Source organism: Pagrus pagrus, assembly GCF_965226575.1.
Source record: "Pagrus pagrus genome assembly, chromosome: 19".
In the NCBI taxonomy this organism is placed as follows: domain Eukaryota; kingdom Metazoa; phylum Chordata; class Actinopteri; order Spariformes; family Sparidae; genus Pagrus; species Pagrus pagrus.
Genome location: NC_140203.1, coordinates 11,747,918 through 11,767,698, shown reverse-complemented (window position 1 = coordinate 11,767,698; position 19,781 = coordinate 11,747,918). Strand labels below are relative to the sequence as shown.

Genomic DNA, 19,781 nt, shown 5'->3' with positions numbered 1-19,781 from the left:
ATGGATTGTAACTAAGTAGTTTTACCCTGTACTTACATACAATTTTGATGTAGCCTACTGGTACTTTACTGAAGTAATTCCCTTTTCTGCCACTCCACTACATTTTGGAGACAAATATTGCACTTTTACTCACTACATTTATTTGATAACTTTAGTTACAAGTTACTTTGTTGATTGTATGCAGCATCAGAGCCAAAGTAGGGATTTTTTAAAATGTATTTATCTGCAATGGGGTAAAAATAAAACTGATTCCAACTTTCAGAAAAAATAAATCATATCTGATTTAGTAATATCAGCCAGCTCAGATGGAAAATCATTTTTATAATAATAAAAATATCCTAATAATAGCCTAATAATAGCTTAATACAAGGAACACCAACCAAAAAGGCAAAACGACAGGTGCTCAAGCCATCTTTAGGGGGCACATGTCTTTGAGGGAGCATAAAGAGTTGTGGGGAAAAAGTCATCGAATGGGATTTTAGAAGTTGAGTAAAACTCATAATTCTTGTAAGTGGTGGAGCATTTTGACTGGAGTTTGTATGTATGTAAATCATAGTGTAAGCAGATGACTAGCATTGCTTCACTAATGGCTGGGAGCTACACTGCATTGCTTGAATAATGGCTGGGAGCTAAACTGCATTTCTTCAATACCTGAAAATGATCTGTGGATAGTCATAGACATTTTTTTCTCCATTTCTTTAGTAATGCAAATCCCCTGACAACTTTGTTTTAACAATTAAAGTAAGGACAAATTCTGCCAGACTCTGTCACCTTATTTGGATGTAATTCATACAGTCACTGCTTGCTCATTGTGAAATATTTTTCTCTCTCTGTTACATTTCATTCACACCCTGAACATGGCCTTGTCATCTGCCCTTGACTCATCGTTGATACAAGCTGTCTCCATTTCCCACTCAACCTGCTTGAGTTTTTGTTCCGAACTATAGCCTGTATATTCCTGGGTGCTTCGTGAAAATTTTGAACGTTGCTAAACTGAACTTCGTATCACTTTGTTTTCAGAGCACTTGTTTCTTCTAGAAAGGCTCAAAGGCTCTGGCCAGCAACTGGTGAACAAGGTAACACAATTTGATACCTGTGTTAGCAGAAACTTGTGGATAGTAGCGTATAATATGTTTGTCTATCACTAACCCATCATCTGCCGATATCTGTTCAATCTGTTGATCTTTCTTTCATAGTTGAATCTCTAGTCTCAGAGTCTGACAACACAGATTTCTGTTAAATTACTTTTTGATAATAGATGTCCAAGTCATACTTTGGTACCATATTACAATGATACATTTATATAGGCTGTAAAAAAAATGACTACACCAATCCCTTTGTTATGCTTTGCAGATCAGTATTAAACATTATTTATATAATGAATTAAGTAGGAAAATAGAGTTACCAGGGGGTCTACAATGTATACATATTTTTGACATTTCACATACATGTACACATATGTAATTATGTATTCATCCACTGTAACATTTATATATGCACACAGACATGGCCTTGAAAGAATTGCGTGTATTATTTCCCATATTTCATTAATCTTTTTTTCACTGGAGTTTGGCATCTTCCACCAGATCTGAAACAGACAGTGTCCATTTGCTTATCTGTGCAGGTTTCTATCAAACACTTCTCTTCTTCTTAGGTCTACATCATTGCAAAACAAAGTTTTCCCCCAAAAATCAAGCATTTCTAAAATGTACTTGGTCAGTTTAGTTTAGTAAGAGCGGTTTTATTAAAGTTCATGTAACCTTTTATAAAATACTATGGTTAAGTTGTTGTGTATTTCAGATTTTTTTCCCCAGCAGTTACGACTGTAAACGACACACACAAAACAGCTTTTAGATCATGGCAGCAATCACAAACCCATTGCAACATGACACCAACAATATTCAGGTTATGAATGTATGTAGTCATCATACTACTGAAAATGATTAAACAATCCATTGCAGTACTTTTACCATTGCCGTCCATTAGAGGTCAGTATTTGCTCAAAGTCTTCAACCTTAACTGCTGATTCCAACACCTGTCCAATAAAACACCTGTGTATAACTAACATAGGTGTCTATTATATCCTTTTATGCAGGTTTCATTCAATACAGCACAAAAATGTTTTGGAGCTTCTCATTACCATTTTCTGAGAAGCTGTGCAGTCCCGTGGGTCCTCACAAAGCTGTTACTATACTCCATGTTTGTACTCCATGTTTGCTTCACTGGTAGATGATTTACACTATTTTGATTTTTTGGTCCACCAATGTAATTCAACCTCTGGGAACATCATAAGAGACAATGACTTGATATTTTTGAATTTTTATTTCTTCGCCACGAACTTCCAAAATCAAAAAAAACAAATGATCAAAAAATACAATATAAACTTCTGAAAATCAATACACTGAATATTTTTTTAAGTTTCTTACACTAGGCAAAAAACACTGAGCAAAGACAAAGTCCAGGTGGCTAGTGACTCTGCTTATACCCCTTTGCTTATTCTAGATCGCAGAATATGGTGTTTCACAAACGTTGAGCCCTCCCACCCCCATTATCCCCGATCATATACAGTTCACTAGTTAGGCATTTGCCATAGACGTACAGTACAAAGTGCCCAATAACAAGTCCTGGAGCTAACAACTGCGTTGAAATTTTCAATCAAGCTCGACTGCAATCCACCACTTTGTATACAATGTACACATCCCCCTGAATTCAACTCCCCCATGAACAAGAGTCAGTTGAGATTGAAGGTGTACAGATGTATTGAAACGCTAGAGTGTCACAGAAAAAAAAAGGGGGAGGTGAACCTGGAGAGGCAAGACGAGCTGCTATCAAATCAGTGCCCAAGTTCTCTGGAAGGATATGATGAGTCGGTCTTAGACACGTCAAAATCCAACGGCAGAAAAAGATCAGCATCCACTGCGGGATCAAAAACTGCTGCACTCTATCCAATTTGCCGGGTTTTATTCAGAAACTATGAACATTAATCTATCATAACTTATGGCATAACTCCCATAAAATACAATAAATTATTTTCATTCCTCCTGCACACAGAACACGTAAATCTTTTCTTCCACTCCATTAGCTGTTTACGTTGCACTTTGAAATACATTGACGTTTTATTAATCTTGTTGTCATGGAAAAAGAGGACATACAAGAAGGGTTTAGAAAAAATCTGGCATTATAGATATTCAACTAAAAAACAGCAGTTTGGAGTAAAAAAAAAAAAAAAAAAGTCCATAGATGGCTGACGTGGTGTCTGTGGATTTGGCCAAATAAAAAATGAGCTAGAAAAAACAAACAAGAAACATGTACCCTGGTGGGGGGAACTTGAGGAGAGGGAGGGTCTTTGTGTCCCGGTCTGTGGGGGAAGTAAGTGGTGCTGCTGTGCAATCCTCTGATCTCACCCCACTTTTGCCTACCACTCTTTCTTTTTCTCATCCATGGACACTCCGCCAGGTCCAAGTGCCACCACCAACAGCAGACCGCCGATGACTGAGGTGGTCTGGAAGAAGTCGTACTTGAGGAAGTCGTGCATGGGCTTGTAGGCGGGGATGGTCCAGAAAGCGTTGAAGTAGATGTTGATGACCAGCAGCCACAAGACGAGGGTCAATGCCGCTAGCTTGGTTTTGAAGCCGATGGCCACTAGGATGATGAGGGCAGTCCCGACCATGTTCTGCAGGATCTGTGGAAGAACGCGCAAGTTACAATAGGCGAGCGAAGATTTGCACTTTCTAAGAGCTATCTTCTCATGATCAGATCATTCAGGATGGATGTTATTGTCAGGTCTAAACAGGCTCACAGTCTTTAACAATAAGGTTAAATATTTTGTAACTTTATTTTAAGTTTGCTCATTTGCTTTCTTGCTAAGAGCTGGATAAAGACTACCGATACCACTCTCATGTCTGTCTGTTAATTGTGAAGCTACAGCAGGTAGCTGGTTATCTTAGCTTAGCACAAAGACTGGATACAGCTAGCCAGCTAACACAAACCACCTAACAGCACCTCTAAAGCTCACAAATGATCATGTCATATCATGTTTTCTGTAAAAATACAAGAAGTTGCTGTTTTATGGAAGGTTGTGTGCCGGACTATATCTTGGCCAGGCACGATGACTTCCTCGAATTTCAAACTGTGAAGTTGTCAGGCCAAACTGTCCTTTTCGTAAACTTTGTTTTTTTCTACAGATGAAACAGACAAAATATACCGTGTTAATTACTGAGCTTTAAAGGTGTAAGTAAGACAAATTTTGCCACCTTTAGACAGAGTCAGGCTAGGTTTCCCCCCCCGCTTCCAGTCTTAATGCGAAGCTAGCAAGCAGCTGGCTCTATTTTGTGAGACATGTGAGTGGCATAAATCTTCTCATCTAACCATCGGTAGACAGCAAATGGGTGCATTTTCCAAAATGTTCAACAACTCCTTTAAGACTAAATGTAAGTAGATTTTGACTGTGTCTGTAAGCATTTGGTGATCTTGATGAAATATCCTTCTGTGATATATAAGCATCATTGTTGTCAGCACTCACAGAGAAGAAGTTGGAGTCAAAGTGCAGCAGAGTCATGAACATGAGCACCAGCAGTACTCGACCACCCAGCTGCATGTACTGCTTCGGCGAGCTCTCTCCCATGGAGGGGACTCCGGCAAACATGCTCTTTCCTTCCGAACGAGATTCAGCCAGCAGCAGGAGCAGACCACCTCCGAGGGCAAGGTTTCTGTGAGGGGAGAGAGGACGGTTATTTTTGGACAGTGCCCGTCAGACCTGCAGTCAGTCAAGCAGGATAATGAGTACAATCAGGTTTTTGTGAGGCAGATTTATGTTCCCAAATCAGCTGATCATGATCTCATTACTGACTGATAGGAGGCTATGTGTTTTTTGCTTTTTAAAAAAAATCTGTTTATTTTTTTCATTTAGTCTGTTGAATGGCATTGAATTACAAATGCCAATCACAACATTGCTTATTTAAGTTGCTGAATTTCACAATCAAAATCTGCATCCTTTATCCTTCTGTCAGTCAACTCAGTATACCCTGACATTATACTAACAGCCACCGCACATGTCGCGCTGATTCCTCAGATGGCTGATGACTCATCTGGCCTGTCGATGTTTAATTAAATCACATGTCCTGTCCACAGTAATTATAGTAATTGTTGCCGTTTGCTTGATAATTGAGATGCTGGCTCATCTGCTACTACTACGAGCAAATCAAAGTGTCACCGTAGCAAAAGCACTACATGCTGTCTAATTGATTAAACCGGTTCTTATCTATGATTATAGGCCATGCAATTCAAAACTGCACACAACACAGCTTCCATACATACAGCTACATATCTGTATGTATATTTGAATCAGACAAACAATAACCTGACAACAAAATTGACAACACATATAAAATTATGTTTGCCCCTGTATTTTCTCCCCATAACATTTTTTGTTAACTGAGATTATTGTACTTTGAAGAGATGTTTTCTTTGTAGAAAGTGAAACTTACCTCATCAAAAATTTGAGATCCCATAAAATGCTGTATGCAACAGTCTGGTGGGGGAGAACAGACATTCCAGATTAGATACAAAGACACAGTTTTGTTTACATTAATGATGTAATTATAGCTTAATTGTTCTGACCTGTAGCGCTATGATGCCAAATAGTCCAAAGCAGGCATACTGTACAAAATTTCTACTGAGGATGAGGACACAACCACCTGTGAGGACACACACAGCAAAGCAATTATTAACATTTATGTTTTTTGTTGACAGAAAAGCTTTGACTTTGTTTCCTTGGACCTGTCCTACCACATAGTGTGCAAAACTCTGACTATTACCTTCAGCATGTCTTCAGCAGAAACCCCATCACACTCCCAAGATAAATTTCCACACCGTCATGCTTCGGTGATTACAGCATGGGGTCATTGTAGCATCATTTTCTGTTTCTCACACGAATGGAACCTGACATCTACTTGACTTTTCCTCTGCTGCGTTTTGGGTGCCGGCGTGCAAGCTACTTGCTCTTACAGCCCATCTGCTTGAAAGTTCAAGGGGCTCAGGGATTCATTTCTGCATCCAATGAAATACTTAACTGATTTGTGGATAAGTGTCTCTTGGCTTGCTTCGACAAGTGCCATCAGCAGAGTATCTCCGGGTATCAGACACTTACACATTAATGCTTTTTAAGACCTTTTGAGGATCATTTTAAACCAAATTTAGAACTGATTTTTGGACCAATCCTGGTAGGTATGGTAAAGTGGTAGAGTCTGACTGTAACTTGACTTTTCGGGCTGATGCCAATATCAATATTGGGAGGTAAAAATTCTGATATCAATATATCATACTAATATACGCACATATTTCACAATGATCCCTAAAATGTGGTTATCAGACACTTGCGACAAAGATATGTAATGGAGGCAGCATATTTTACAGGTAGCAATAAACTTTAATGTCTAAAACGACATCAGTGGACTAAATCAGTAAACTTCACTAGGAATCTAATAATTATAAACTAACCTCAACATATTTTTCTGCATATCGGTGCGTATCAAACAACATATCTTATGTTCACATTTATGACAATTTCATGACGTTTAAGGCCTTATATTTATAAAATTGAATTTCATTTAACACATTCTGGACCTGCAGAAACCCTATATCAGTATCCCCTGACATCTCTAAACAGACAGGTGGATTACAACCCAGAAGTGAAGTTTGCTCTGTCTGTAGCTGTCTGTATTTAATGCACAACTTATCTTGAACTGTAGACACAATAGGGCTGAAATGCATTGAGTTCACCTTTTATACCTCTACTTTTATACTATACTAGTCAATTTCAGACTGATGCAAATGAATTTCCATATTGATTACGAATGTCTTGACTATTTTTAATCTGATACTACTATCATTTACAATTTGACTTACTGCTCTCACATTTTTTACAAGAACTTGTGTCAAACACCACACAGTGACGCAAAAGAAAACCCACATAACTTCCTACAACAGTCAAATTAAAGTTGACTCATTTGTGTCCTGACCTTAACCTCAACAGATACTGCCTCCCATTCACTTACCCAACTGTCCTATGAGGTTAAGCAGCACAAAGCACGTAGCCAAGAAGTAGCCACAGCTCCAGGTAGCCTCGATGTAGTCTCTCTGCTCGTTCCACTGAAACCACATGCGGATGCCATCTTCCAGGAAGGTGCTGATGAGACAGAGTCGCGCCAGGTGGGGCAGGTATTGTTTGGTTACCCGCAAGAACTGGGAAACAGAGATGAAGAAGAGGGTAATTGATTGACAAGAAAAAGGAAGTGCAAAGAGAACCAATCACAGGATGTGGTTTTTCTAAGGAACTAGTTTACAACAGCAAAACTGCAAACAACATTACTGGGTCACCTAGCTGTAACACATCATACTGAATTTCAACTGAAGACTCTTTAAAAAAAAACAAAAAAACTCAGCAACATTCAGACCTGCTACTACTCAGACAGATCTCAGTGTCTATCATAGACAGGTAACACGCACCAAGGGGCTTTAATGAGGTGCTGATCACTGACAGTAGACTAGAAAGTGAAACATGTGTCACACACTGTGGTTCCATATGCAGTTTTCTTTAATAAGATAAGGTTTCTGCCCTCAGGCGGCCAGAGTGTGCAACGCTTTTTTCACTTTTTCGATCTCAGAGTGTAAACATTGGATGAAAAGCAGTAATTCCAGTCTGCTACTAATTATTATTTATATTGTCAACTACAGGGATAGGAATTAACCCACTAGTCATTTGAATGTAACTGTCAAGCTAAGTGAATGTTGAAACAGCAGTCATTTAAAGCAGAATTGCTGACTTGCTTAGACTTAGCTTGACAGAAAATCCCAAAGAAGCCCTATTGCCAGATAATGTAGATCTCATTGTACAGCAGGGGAAATAACACACTACTATGTGAAGCTATGGTAGTTTTTACTTTGCTTTACTAAGTAAATGCAAAGAATGAATAAGTGCAAAATGTTGATCAGTTTTGGTCGCTCAATCGCCCTTTCAATTTTTGGACTTGTAAGTAGAAATGTGTGCAATTGGTCGAGAATTCAATTCAACTTATTAGTATTTTAATAAAAGTGCACATTTAAATCACACATCAACATATTTTGCACTGAAATGTCACGTCTTCCTAGTCAAATGTTGCTTTATAAAAAACAAGCCTCTGCTCCTAGTGCAATGCCCTAAAAGATAATAGCAGAGAATAACAGTGAGAATCACACAAAGTGCGACTTTTCACTTGAGACTTCACTGATCCATTTTCCTTCTTTTACAGGTGGTCAAAGGTCAGGTCTGATAATGTTGTTGAATAACCTAATAATTGTATTATTTTGTATTGTATTATTGGCAGTTTTTCTGATGACGTGCATTCACCCATTGAAAATGCCGTAATAATAATAATCAGACATGTCCTAAACATTTTTGGAACATTGAATATTGTTTTCAATAAATGTGTTTTGTTGGGAGTTGTTGTCATGCTGTGGATAATATGCAATGTTCATAATGCTTGGTGCAAAAACAAATCTAATTTAAAATACGATTTTGTTTCAAAGGGCTCTTTTCACAGACAATGATTTACCTGGTGGATTAAATTGTGTTCAGTTTTGACTGTTTAGACTAGTCGACTATAACTTAACGTCAGCCATTAAGAACAACCCTTTCAGTAAAGTAGTCTCTTATATAGCTGCATTTGAACATCACACACATCATTAGGGATGTAGGATATGGATTTTTTTCAGCCAATACTGATAACCAATAACAACCTGCTTCTCATGGCCAATACCATTAAGATAACGGATAATTTCAGTGCAGTTCCTACACTGTAACATCTGCACACCTAAGGGGAAAGAAAGGCTAAGGTGTTGTGAGCAAAGATGGATGACTCATTATTCCACTGTTCTAATAAGACCTGTTGTGTTACAATGCTTTTACTACAGTAGCCTTTTCTTTATAAAATATTTAAAAATCGAAGAAAAGGTGAAGAGGTTATTTGGCGTTATTCCCGTCCAATTAACTTGTGATGAATGTTCAGTCAGAAACACTTAAGCGAAGGACCTGGACAGAATAAACTGCAATTGATTTCAGAAGTGTAACACGGCAAATCATGTGCAGGGTGGAAGTCATGTTGTGCTCCACAAATCAAGGTATGAACAGGGTTTTGTCTCCCTATCGCAGCCCCAAATAGCCTGTTGTATTGTTTGGAGCTGAAGAGTACAAAATGTTTCAAGACTAAAGGAAACTAGCCTACTTTCTTTCTAATGAAAAGATCCTCAGATAGTACAGTGACACAGTAGAGGAGCAGTGATCTGCCCCCTTGCCGCCCCGCCTACTCAGCAGTCCACATCAGCACTGTCAGACCTCGGCAGCCTATCAGCGTCCACCAACTCCCACTACGACTGCTATGTGGGACATGAATGGACGGACAGGGAGCCAATCCGAACAAGCCTGAGGTTGCTGCAACAGCCTAGAAATAGACCATTTTGTGGAGTAACATGTAAGTAACATGTTAGCTCAAGATCCCTTTAGTGAGAAATGTGGCCTTAAAATGGGCTCAGTAGGGTTTCTTCCTAAGCAAACAAAGCATCTGAACACATCTCAGGTTCCCTTACAGTACACAGCACTCGTGATAGGAGCTTATGAATCAATCAGCTGTAATTCAGTTAAGGAAGTAGCTGACATAGCTTGGCATTCGAGGGTTGTGTTCAGTCCACACACGGATCTGACTCAGTGAATTTATGTGTAATCTGACAGTACTCCTCCAAAAGAGCTAGAGCTAAAAGTCTGATCTGTCCTACACAAACACAAGGCCATGAATCCAGCACACATGCCTCCTATGAGCCAGACTACACCAACTTTTCAGAGCACATAGAGCTGCAGAACACAAACCCAACATCTCTGGGGTCTACATAGCAAAATGGGTCACAGGCTGGCCTGCAATCTGATCTTGAAATCTCAGCTCACCTCTCTTAGATAAGTGTTTTGCGTGTAGTCACATCAGCACAGCGAAAATCCCTCCAAAAGACAGAAATGACTACAGAGAGGCTGCTCTGGCATGTGTAATAAAAGTGAAGGTTCACGTTCAGCTTTGTCGAGGCCAAGTACATTTTAGGCAAACCAAATGCCTCTTCAACTTTGAGGTAGTCTGTCACACTAAGCCACTAGTAAAGCCAAGCAACTAGGTTGCTGCAACACAACATGACTAAGAGTAAGTGTTAGCTAATAACTTGGGGGCTAAGCTAAGTAAGTGATTTCACAATGCTGTCTGGCACTGATTAGCCTTTGATATCGTTAACTACTACTATCGTTCATAAGCCAGGTGGCTACAAACGACAAGCTAACAGGTGACCATAATATAGTTGATTTATACCTGTCAGTGTTAGCTAACGTTGGGTTGGCCCTTGTCAAACAGATGTCAGTGTCAATTATTAATGCTACCTAATCCATCTGGAGACGCATGACAGGAGCAGACACCTCTATCACTTGTCATGCAAGTTAAAACACGACCAGATTAGCCACTGTTCAGTCAATGTCGTCTTTACGATGTCAGCTAGCCACCGAGCGCTTGTACAAACGATAAATAAAGACGTCACAACAGTGGAGAAAACACTCGGGCCACCGTTACTTCATTCTCAGTGGCACTAGTTAGCAGCTAACATGCTAACAGCGGCTAACGTTAACAACTGCCGTGCTAAAAAACTGAAGTTACCTGGTCTGCCACGTCTTCGGCTGTGTTCATGAGATCCTCCTGCCCCATGTTCGTGTAATATTAGGGTTTGTAATAATTAAGGCTAAGCGCAACACAGCGTTAACGTGTTGGATTTTTTTTTCGCAGGCTGCGCTCGTACTGTTCCTCCCCCCGTTAACGTTATTTACTTGAAGATTTCCCGATCGCTCGGACGCAGAGAGAAAGGCCGCCTCCGCCCCACAATGCCCCGCGATTTGACGAGCGAGACGGAGCCCCCCTACATGGTACTGCAACCGCTGTATGCCACGTATACTGATCCGCGAGGGGCTCGACACATCTATCCGGCGTTGTTTACCGGTGTTTTTTCCACACCTGTAAACAAGCACAGGTTTATACCTTTTACCTGTCTGAATTAATTTCCCCATGAACTGTAAGGCATGTTCATTTTTAACCCTACAAATGCTGTACACTCCAGTTCATGTACACTGTTGAGGCAGACGTGCAGTGATGTTATTGTTTGTTTTTTGTTTATATTTTCTTGGCACTTTTGAAACCCAGGGAAAATTAAATATAAAAAAGACAAAAATATCGGTACCTTTAAAGCATTACATATGATAGAATTCAGTAGTTATGTTAGACAGTAAGCTAAACATAGACTAATTATTAAAATATTAATCCTTTATTTAAAAAAGGAGACATCATTAGTTAGCGTTTACTATACTCTCGACGGTGCATTTAAAAAAAAATGATATTTACAATTATTATTTGAATGCACTTTACCGAGTTAAAAGTTAAAGGAGCACTATTGGGACAATATTAATGATGTAATAATACAAACTCAAAACTTAGAAGAAAATTCAAGAGAGGAAATTCAAAATTTGATTTTTAATGTTTACAATATTCATGAAAAATGTATTAATTCCAAAACTTATTAAAACAAGGTGTTCTCACAGGAACACAAGGTCCCCAGAACACTGTGTGAAGCTAGAAAGGTGGCAGGGTCCGCCACATATAAAAGTAAAACAGTATGAAATTGTGTTGTCCTTTAAGGTCAGTTTGTTTACTCAGTTTATTCAGACATGGAAACAAAGAGAGTTTGTTTATTTTGTTTGTTTAGGAATAAAAAAAAAATCAATGAATGAAAAAAGAAATGTCAGCCCTCAAAAAACAACCATCATAGAGCGTCTTGGGAAGGTGTTTGGGCATTGCATCGGTTCTCCTTGTCATGTACAAACAGGAAATTCCCCTAAATTCCTTGGAATCTAGCGAATGTGAAGGCCTCATCATATGATTAATGCCTCATCAAACCATTCAGTGACCCCTCATGCCCTGCAGAGTGGGGCATTATCATCCTGGCAGAGAGACAACTACGCCTTCACTTATCGGCCACATGTCCACAAATCACTTCATCGCTTTCCGCATTAATGTTTCTTGTCTGTTTGCCCTCGGTGAACTATTAGCTCACTGCTGGCTCTTATGTACACACACCTCTGGAGCTTGGTTATGTGTGTATGACAGACCACAAACAGCAGATCAGCCACAGCTTCTTAAAAGAGACACTGCAGAGGGTTTTGTTCAACCTGTCAGATCTCCCAGTCGTCTCCATGACTCAACTCAAAAGGGACACAATGTAACAGTAGTGTTTGCGGGGGCTGACTGTCAATACATGTGGTTAGCCCATAGTTGTGTTGGTGGTCAGATATGTGGCTTTTGGTTGGGAGAGGATGATAACCACAACTATAGCAAAATGCCAGAGCAACAGTAAAGGAAACAGGATGGAGATGTAAATGGGCCAGAGCTTGCACATGGGTTAACAGTCGAGACTAAAGACTCTAAACATGTGTCCACTCCCCGTTAGTTACGCAGGAAAAAAAAGGTATTTTCACAAGCAGAGGTCCAGTTTAATTGATACCAGGTGATGTTTTTTAAATACACAGCAATAACTGTGACCTAGCTTTAATCGTTCAATCGTTTTGCACAGGAAACCCTGAACATTTACACAGAAACTAAGGAAAGAGGAAATTTATGACACTGACATTAAGTTGCAGTCATATCTCATCAGTGTAAATGCAAGTCCATGCATGTAAATCTAAATTACATATTTAATGAAAAGAATAAATCAACTTGTTGCAGTGACTAGCTGAAATACTTGGCCGCGAACTCATGATAATTCTTGATATTTTTGCAGACACACTGAAACCTCTAGAGGCACAGGAAGAGCCGTTATCTCTGTGTCATCCATCAGCAACTGCTACTGCTAAGTAATGTGGTTTCATGCTTTGTCATCAGCTACCTTCTTATATAGCTGTATAGTCCTGAAATGAAAAGGAGATGTGTGTCATGCTATGTTTTTCTTGTTGGAAAATTGACAATTTATAAAAAGGTTTTTATGAAAAGCGAATTCCAGTTCGATGATTTAGCTTTATGACCCGCAACAGTTGGTTTCTGTAGAGGTCTCTCCCCTGTGTGTTCTGTTTTATAGGTGAGAATTGTGAGAAGAAAAAAAAACAACCAAAAAAAAAAAAAAAACACAGACAAAGTTTGCAAATCCAAACAGAGTTGTATTTTATACAAGAGCTCTCAGCTTGCAAACCAGAAAATACAACTTAACCAGTCAAGATGATGTGTTTACTGCCACTCAGACATTTTCCATGCCACGTAAACCAGCCTCATTGGAGCTGTGCAGCATCACAACTAGAACAACACACTATTTTTCATATGGACAAAATATGAAAAATCGAAGGGGTGTTTACTATACAAATGTCCAGCTGGTTCAGACAGACACAGTAATGCTACTCCAAACTGGAAGTGCAGTGTTGCTCCCTGACAAATGAGCAGGTGTAAAATAACTACACATATAAGGTTTTGCATTTACTTCCCATTTGGGACTTTTCCATGTTTCTTACGCCCTGATTTCCAGTTGTTGTTTCTGAATTTCTTCTGAAAACCGCCTCCTTGGACCTGAAAGACATTACAGCATCGGCATCAGTCAAGGAAAACCTTATATCGATGCATCAGAACAAAAAAATAGAAAAATGTTCTTCAGGTTTCTACAGACCTTCTTGCGTTTCTGCAGCACCTGATTGTCCACCTCCATTTCTTCATCTTCATCTGTTTGGAAGTCATCTTCCTCCTCATCCCCCTTCTTTTCACCCTCTATATTTTCCTCTTCCGGGTTTCTTACAGTGAATATGGTGGCTGTGGGAACATGTGACACAAGTGTAAAAGAAAGTACAATTGTAAGCCTTTGAGTCACTCTCCTGATCTTGAATACTACTGGACAAAGATGTCTGCAGTGTGCACTGACGAGGGTAGAGGTCGCTCATGCTGTCTTCTGAGTCACTGTGGTCCTCATCGCTGGATGTGGGTTCCCACACGCTGTTCCCGTGTTTTGAGGCTCTCCCCCGATTAACTTCTCCTCCGCTGTCTCTGGGCCTTTTCTGTTTGAGTCTGGCTGGGGCGTATTCAATCCCCTGCTGCACGCACTCTTCATCTAGAGCAGGAACGAGACATTCACATGAGTCACCAATTTTTAACTGTTGTTTCAGCTCAAATAAAAACAAAATCTGTAATACGTGAATGGACATTGGGAACACTGGTTGAACATTGTAGTGTTGTCTGATCCGGCTGATGTGCGGTCTGAGAAGACGTGACCTTTCAGGTTAAATTTTGATAGCGTCAGTGCTGTAAAAACATTCAACTCCATGGAGAAAGACATGTTAGAAGTTAAGAAATATTAACAAGGAGTTTTGAAAGATCAAGGTACAATACTGATAAGAACTGAAGCAATACTACTGTACAGTGTAAATGTGAAAAAGATGTTGAAATCCATTGTAAGATACACACAACTTTATGAATATTCTTTTGAGGTAACTGCCTTTAAAAATAGATATTAAATGTTAATAAATGTTATTTCAGGTATTTTTAATGTACTGCCTTCTGCACATTTCCACAAAATACAAAAATGTGTTTTAAAATGTTGTTAAGGCAGATTTATCACGATTATGTTCTGCAGAAAAGTTTTGATTTCCTTCCTGAGTGATGTGTGACTTTGGCCTTCTGTTGTATAACATCCCCACTGTCCATAAGGCAAACTATATGTACCAGTTAATAACCTGTACAACAAAAAAGAAAAATAAGCACTGACATTTGGAGAGGGCTTTCTTGAAGCGTTTCCCGTTCACATGTCTGAGGACATGATGTGGCTGGCGGTTGAGGTGTCTGAGGGTCAGCTTGCAGAAGAGCTGATTGCTGGAAAACAGACAGGCAACACACAAATCAGACAACGCACCGCAAAGTAAAATAATACATAAGTAAATAAATAAAGGAAGATAAGTAAACAATAATAATTAAAAGAAATCTAGAAAACAAGGGATTTTTTGCTTGTGATAAGTATAAAAATATCTGTCAATGAAACAGGTGGAAATTGTCTAAAAACAAGTGTCCTATAAAACACTGAAATGCTACTCTGTGGGAAATTGTGTCTTAAATTCAAGGTTTCCCCCATAAAAGGAAAAGTTGTTTTTAAAATAATAGTAATATGTGTGCGTGCTAACGCTTTTAGCTTAGCAGCTACAGTGAATATTTTTGCCTTATCAAGGATAATTTCAAATCAATTGGGGATCTCAAGCAGAATTGGATTATGCCGGACACACAGTTGTTTCTTTACATCTTAAAAACAAGTCCCCATCTACTTCAGTTATTTGGGAGAATGCTGCAACTCTGATTTGCTTTGACGCTCCAGAAATGTTTTGTTGACTAAAAAAAACAACAACAAAAAAAACTTAACCTGACTTTCCAATCCTACGAGTAGACAATGATTGAATTTTCATTTTTGGGTGCACTCATCCTTTAATCCCATTGCTGCACTTAAGATGAGGAAGGTGTTTGTTTTTTTCCGGGCATAATGACAACATGTCAAGTTAAAGTCTCCTTACGATTGTTTTGAGCTTGGCACGACGTGTGGTTCATACTGGCTGTAGTTGAAGTCTGCTGCAGCACTCAGCTTCTCATACTTCTTCCCCTGGGTGAACTTCTGCAGCTCCGACAGGCTGCAGGGAAACTCGTGGCCGTTCAGAGTGCATTTGATCTGCAAACAGCACACAGATGACAGATGTGGCACATTTAGTGGTGCTTACTCGCTTAATTTAGCTTGGTGCGACAATAATCCTGGTAATCATTGACTAGTTTGTCAGTCTTGGGTTCACACATTCAGCCATCGCTTGGCAGCACACGACTCATGACAGAAGTTAGCATCACAGCTAGCATCACATTGTGGAGTGTGTCCCGTGTAATGTGGTGTGATTAGCTCGCAAACCTTTTTGGCATCTGTAAGCTGAAGGAAGGGGTGGTTGAGTAGAAAAGCTCTGAGGTCCGCAGGTAATTCATCCATAGCTTCAAAAACACTTCAAAACAGATCCTTCGGTGTGTTTATCAGGACAGCCCCCTGACAGGAAGTGTCCACACGTGGGTTCAGTGCACAGACTCTGCTGCGTGAGGTCTTCGCGACATCCACTGGTCAAAGTGAGGAAGGGCAAGCTGAGACGACATAAAGCATAAAGACAAGTCAGCAGTTTGTTTCCAATTTCTTCTATGTCATATGACCAAGCGACTCCAAACCAATGCTGAATTGTATTACTATACAGGTCACATAGGACACACCTCTTTTTTTTAATTAAATACTTATAAAAGAAGCCGTTAAATCCATTAAAAAGAGGTGTGTCCCATGTGGCCTGTGACACAATGTAAAGAAACCTACCTGGAACATTGGAAAGAAGAAACTAAAAGCCAAAGTAAAATTGTTGTTAAACTTTCATGCCAATAAAGCTCCCTTTGAATTGAATTGGGGAAAAAGAAGAAGCTCCGCCCACATTTCTCCCATAATGCACCGGTTCAGTAAACAAATACCTCACGTCTGCCAATGACAGCAGATGTCAAGCTTAATACCTGTCCCTGTCGGAGACATCTATCTATGGAGACTTCCTCCTGGATTATCGTTCACACCGTCTCAAAGTAACATTAAAGCTGACATTTAATTGTGCGTTTGTGAGCTGAATTTCAACAGTTGCGCATTAGTTTGTTAATGCTAATTAGCTGGCTATCTAGCTTAAGCAGTGTAACAGTACCTGAAGCTAACTGTAACTCGTTTCGTAATAAATTAATAAACAGAAATATTTGAAAACATGTCTGGGCCAAACGGAGATCCAGACATGTCGATGGACGATGGTATCATCAACGACGACGATGATTTCGGCGATGCAGAAGGTAAGGAGCTAATGTGTTCACTCACATCGTTCGAGGCTAGTGGCTAAGCTAGCTGTAGTGCAGCAAAGGGGAAACTCCACACCGAAACGCAGTAGTTGTGTTCGCAGTCCGTTGAGCATCTTAAGTTTCATGTCGAGATAGCATCAGTGATGTCTTTGTGCTTTTCAGCTTGGGATCTTTGTAATTCATCAAATTAAGTTAATTCTGTTCAGTATTTTAGAGATATGATGAGAATTCTGCTCAGAAATGCACCGATATATCATCAAACCTTTGATACATGTTGTTCACATCTTTAAAAAGCAGCATCTGACCTCATTTGTTGTTTATTTCTTGAGATTTGGGTCATGGGTTTAAGCTGTTTAATTAGTTTTAATGTTTAGTAAGTTGCTCTCCTCTTTCCTGTCATTTAGGCATTAAATCATAGTTACTGCAATCTATATGAAGTGAAATTGGGTGATTTTGTCCGCATGCCTGTCTAAATGAATGGGTATACAAATAGAAATGAATCACCTAAATTATCAGACTCTTTACTTTGCTTGGCAGAATAAATATAATCTCTGTGCTGCATCTCCACAGAGTATGAAGCCATCAACTCCATGCTAGATCAGATCAACAACTATCTTGATGACCTGGAAGATCGGAATGATTCACTCAATGGCAAACTGCATGAACTGATGGAGTCAAACAGGCAAGCCCGGCTGGAGTTCAGGGCCCAGCTGTTTGGCCCCCCAGACCAGGAGGAGGAGAACTGTCCTGCAGAGGGAGACGAATCCTCAGCCAGCAAAGAAGACATAAATGAGGACAATGGTGATGGCAAAAATGAGTGATGAAAGCAATAGGATGAGGGGTTAAGTCTGGTGGACTACTGACCTTTGATGCCCGTTTGATTCCTCTGTGAATTTCCCACCCAATCAGCAGGTGTGTGATAATTTGCTTCTCCTCTGTCACTGAACTCAATCTTCTCCTTTTGTTGAACTGTGATGTGATGACGTTTGCTTTCCGAGCAGACCAGAGTTTATTGACCTTCAGCAGCTTTCTGTACAACCACGGTTACGGGGGAAATCTAAGAGACTTGAAGTTGAAAAAGCTGTATCCTTCTGTTCGTGCAGAGTGTTGTTCAGGTCCAAGTGGGACATCATTGGCATTAATTCTAAAGCTGCTATAAAAATCTAACATGCTGATATCCCCAGTGACCTGCCATACGTGGAACACACCACTCCAGAACCTCCATGATATTCAGACTTTGTCCACACGGGCAAACAGGGGTCACAGTTGAATGTCTGTGTAGTATGTTGATCCATGTTGTGTTGATGTTCAGCTTCCCATAAACAAAATATGCAACATTCCAGATGTCTACCCTTGTACAGAATAATGACTGATCTGCAGCATGACTGTAAATCTACTCTGTGCTATCCTGTTTGTTTTCATTAACCTGTTTAGAATAAGTGATAGTCTTAAAAGTGTTTGTGTTAAGTGCTTGCTAAAATAAGTCAAAATCGACAAAGTGTGGGAATTGTCAGACATTTTAATATAAATTAAAATGACCCCCCCCCCCCCGAAAAACAAACATCCAAAAATACATTAAACTTCCAGCAGTTAGAAAACATCACCTGTTTGTTCATCTCAATTTTTGTCAGTAGCTGAATAAAAATACAATAAGAAACAAACAGCTTTTGTTTGAAATTATACTGTACATGTCCTCTTCTTTCTCGCTTCCTTCTGTTTGAGATTGAAATAGTACAGTTTCCATCCATCATCACATCTGGTTCCTTCAGACAGAATATGATGCATCATGTGACCGTCGTCACCAAGACTACAAGAGTTGCTACATGTGACAGTCAGTCTTTTTGCGGTTTAAAATATCCTTCTCTATAATGGAGGATTAAATGTTTCCAGAGCAGCACACTAGTCAAGAAGAACAGAGGAAATGCTCGAACTGAAGTTCTACATTTGAATAATTGTAACTGGGATCATCTGCTGTAAATTACTGGTGCTTAAAATAAATCAGTGTTTAAAAGTTTGCAAGGATAATTTGCTACATTAAACACCTACAGACACTTAATGGTTTTTCTCCTTCCATTAACTGAACTGTGATTTCGTAAATTCTGAGCTAAAAGGCAGATTTATTGGCTCTCTGAAGACCTTCAACACCCAGCAGGAATTATAAAAAAACAAAACAACTTTACAGTCTTTCAAGCTTCAGGTAGCATTTACCTGCCGTTACGGACAAGCTTTCAGATGTCAAAATAAGCATAATGAAGATGTAGTGCAGCCTTCTGTGACTGTGAGGAGTCCTCAGGGAGTCAGGGACAGCTAATCATTTAATAAAACACCTTACTTTTGTTGCTTGTGATGTGCTAATGAAGCTGTTGGCTGCTGTAGTTTCTCATTTTAGAGCTTCATTCCAAGAATACAGCGGTTTCTTTTCCATAGATGTGTGCAGATGTAAAAGGGTTTTTAGATATTTCGTTGACTACAACATTCAGCACCTACAGATTTGTATGGGGACTTTTTTTTAAATCTACAATATACCAAAAAAAATGCCAATTGCTGGTAGTGAGGGCTACTAGAATATGTGCAGGACTGTTTCAGAGCAAAAGCCACAGCTGCCACACCTTTTTTTGCCCCAAACACGACATCAACTTGAACCCAAAATTTCTGAAAAGAAAATAAATAAAAAATCATCATGAAATGCCCTGAACGAAGCTATGATCGATTTAAGATTCATCATTTTTAAACACTCAAGCAAAGTACCATTTTAACACTTTTTATATATATATATATATATATATATATATATATATATATATATATATATAT

General features: G+C 39.3%; 3 protein-coding genes across 3 annotated transcripts; 1 reads left to right on the top strand and 2 right to left on the bottom strand.

Moving 5' to 3' along the window:
• Positions 1-2,303: 2,303 nt before the first annotated feature.
• On the bottom strand, positions 2,304-10,965 carry surf4 (surfeit 4). The gene is made up of 6 exons (XM_084382492.1): positions 10,719-10,965; positions 7,056-7,242; positions 5,620-5,696; positions 5,487-5,530; positions 4,523-4,709; positions 2,304-3,682 (listed from the first exon to the last, which is right to left on the bottom strand). The coding sequence occupies exons 1-6, from the start codon at positions 10,764-10,766 to the stop codon at positions 3,416-3,418; spliced, it is 810 nt and encodes a 269-aa protein (XP_084238618.1). The 5' UTR covers positions 10,767-10,965; the 3' UTR covers positions 2,304-3,415.
• A 2,280-nt stretch (positions 10,966-13,245) lies between these two features.
• surf2 (surfeit 2) lies at positions 13,246-16,535 on the bottom strand. Its single transcript, XM_084383914.1, has 7 exons — positions 16,456-16,535; positions 16,015-16,235; positions 15,635-15,786; positions 14,845-14,948; positions 14,005-14,190; positions 13,756-13,895; positions 13,246-13,658 (listed from the first exon to the last, which is right to left on the bottom strand). The coding sequence occupies exons 2-7, from the start codon at positions 16,087-16,089 to the stop codon at positions 13,569-13,571; spliced, it is 747 nt and encodes a 248-aa protein (XP_084240040.1). The 5' UTR covers positions 16,090-16,235; positions 16,456-16,535; the 3' UTR covers positions 13,246-13,568.
• A 67-nt stretch (positions 16,536-16,602) lies between these two features.
• bbln (bublin coiled coil protein) lies at positions 16,603-19,023 on the top strand. The gene is made up of 2 exons (XM_084383915.1): positions 16,603-16,961; positions 17,538-19,023. The coding sequence occupies exons 1-2, from the start codon at positions 16,880-16,882 to the stop codon at positions 17,786-17,788; spliced, it is 333 nt and encodes a 110-aa protein (XP_084240041.1). The 5' UTR covers positions 16,603-16,879; the 3' UTR covers positions 17,789-19,023.
• The last annotated feature ends 758 nt before the right edge of the window (positions 19,024-19,781 follow it).

Coding starts and splice junctions, on each gene's coding strand:
- surf4 (XM_084382492.1), bottom strand. CDS start 10,766: ATGGGGCAGGAGGATCTCATGAACACAGCCGAAGACGTGGCAGACCAG. Junction 4,710..5,486: donor GATCTCAAATTTTTGATGAG/GTAAGTTTCACT, acceptor CTCCCCTCACAG/AAACCTTGCCCTCGGAGGTG. Junction 3,683..4,522: donor TTGACTCCAACTTCTTCTCT/GTGAGTGCTGAC, acceptor GTTCTTCCACAG/ATCCTGCAGAACATGGTCGG.
- surf2 (XM_084383914.1), bottom strand. CDS start 16,089: ATGGATGAATTACCTGCGGACCTCAGAGCTTTTCTACTCAACCACCCC. Junction 15,787..16,014: donor AGCTTACAGATGCCAAAAAG/GTTTGCGAGCTA, acceptor TGCTGTTTGCAG/ATCAAATGCACTCTGAACGG. Junction 13,659..13,755: donor TGCTGCAGAAACGCAAGAAG/GTCTGTAGAAAC, acceptor AATGTCTTTCAG/GTCCAAGGAGGCGGTTTTCA.
- bbln (XM_084383915.1), top strand. CDS start 16,880: ATGTCTGGGCCAAACGGAGATCCAGACATGTCGATGGACGATGGTATC. Junction 16,962..17,537: donor TGATTTCGGCGATGCAGAAG/GTAAGGAGCTAA, acceptor GCATCTCCACAG/AGTATGAAGCCATCAACTCC.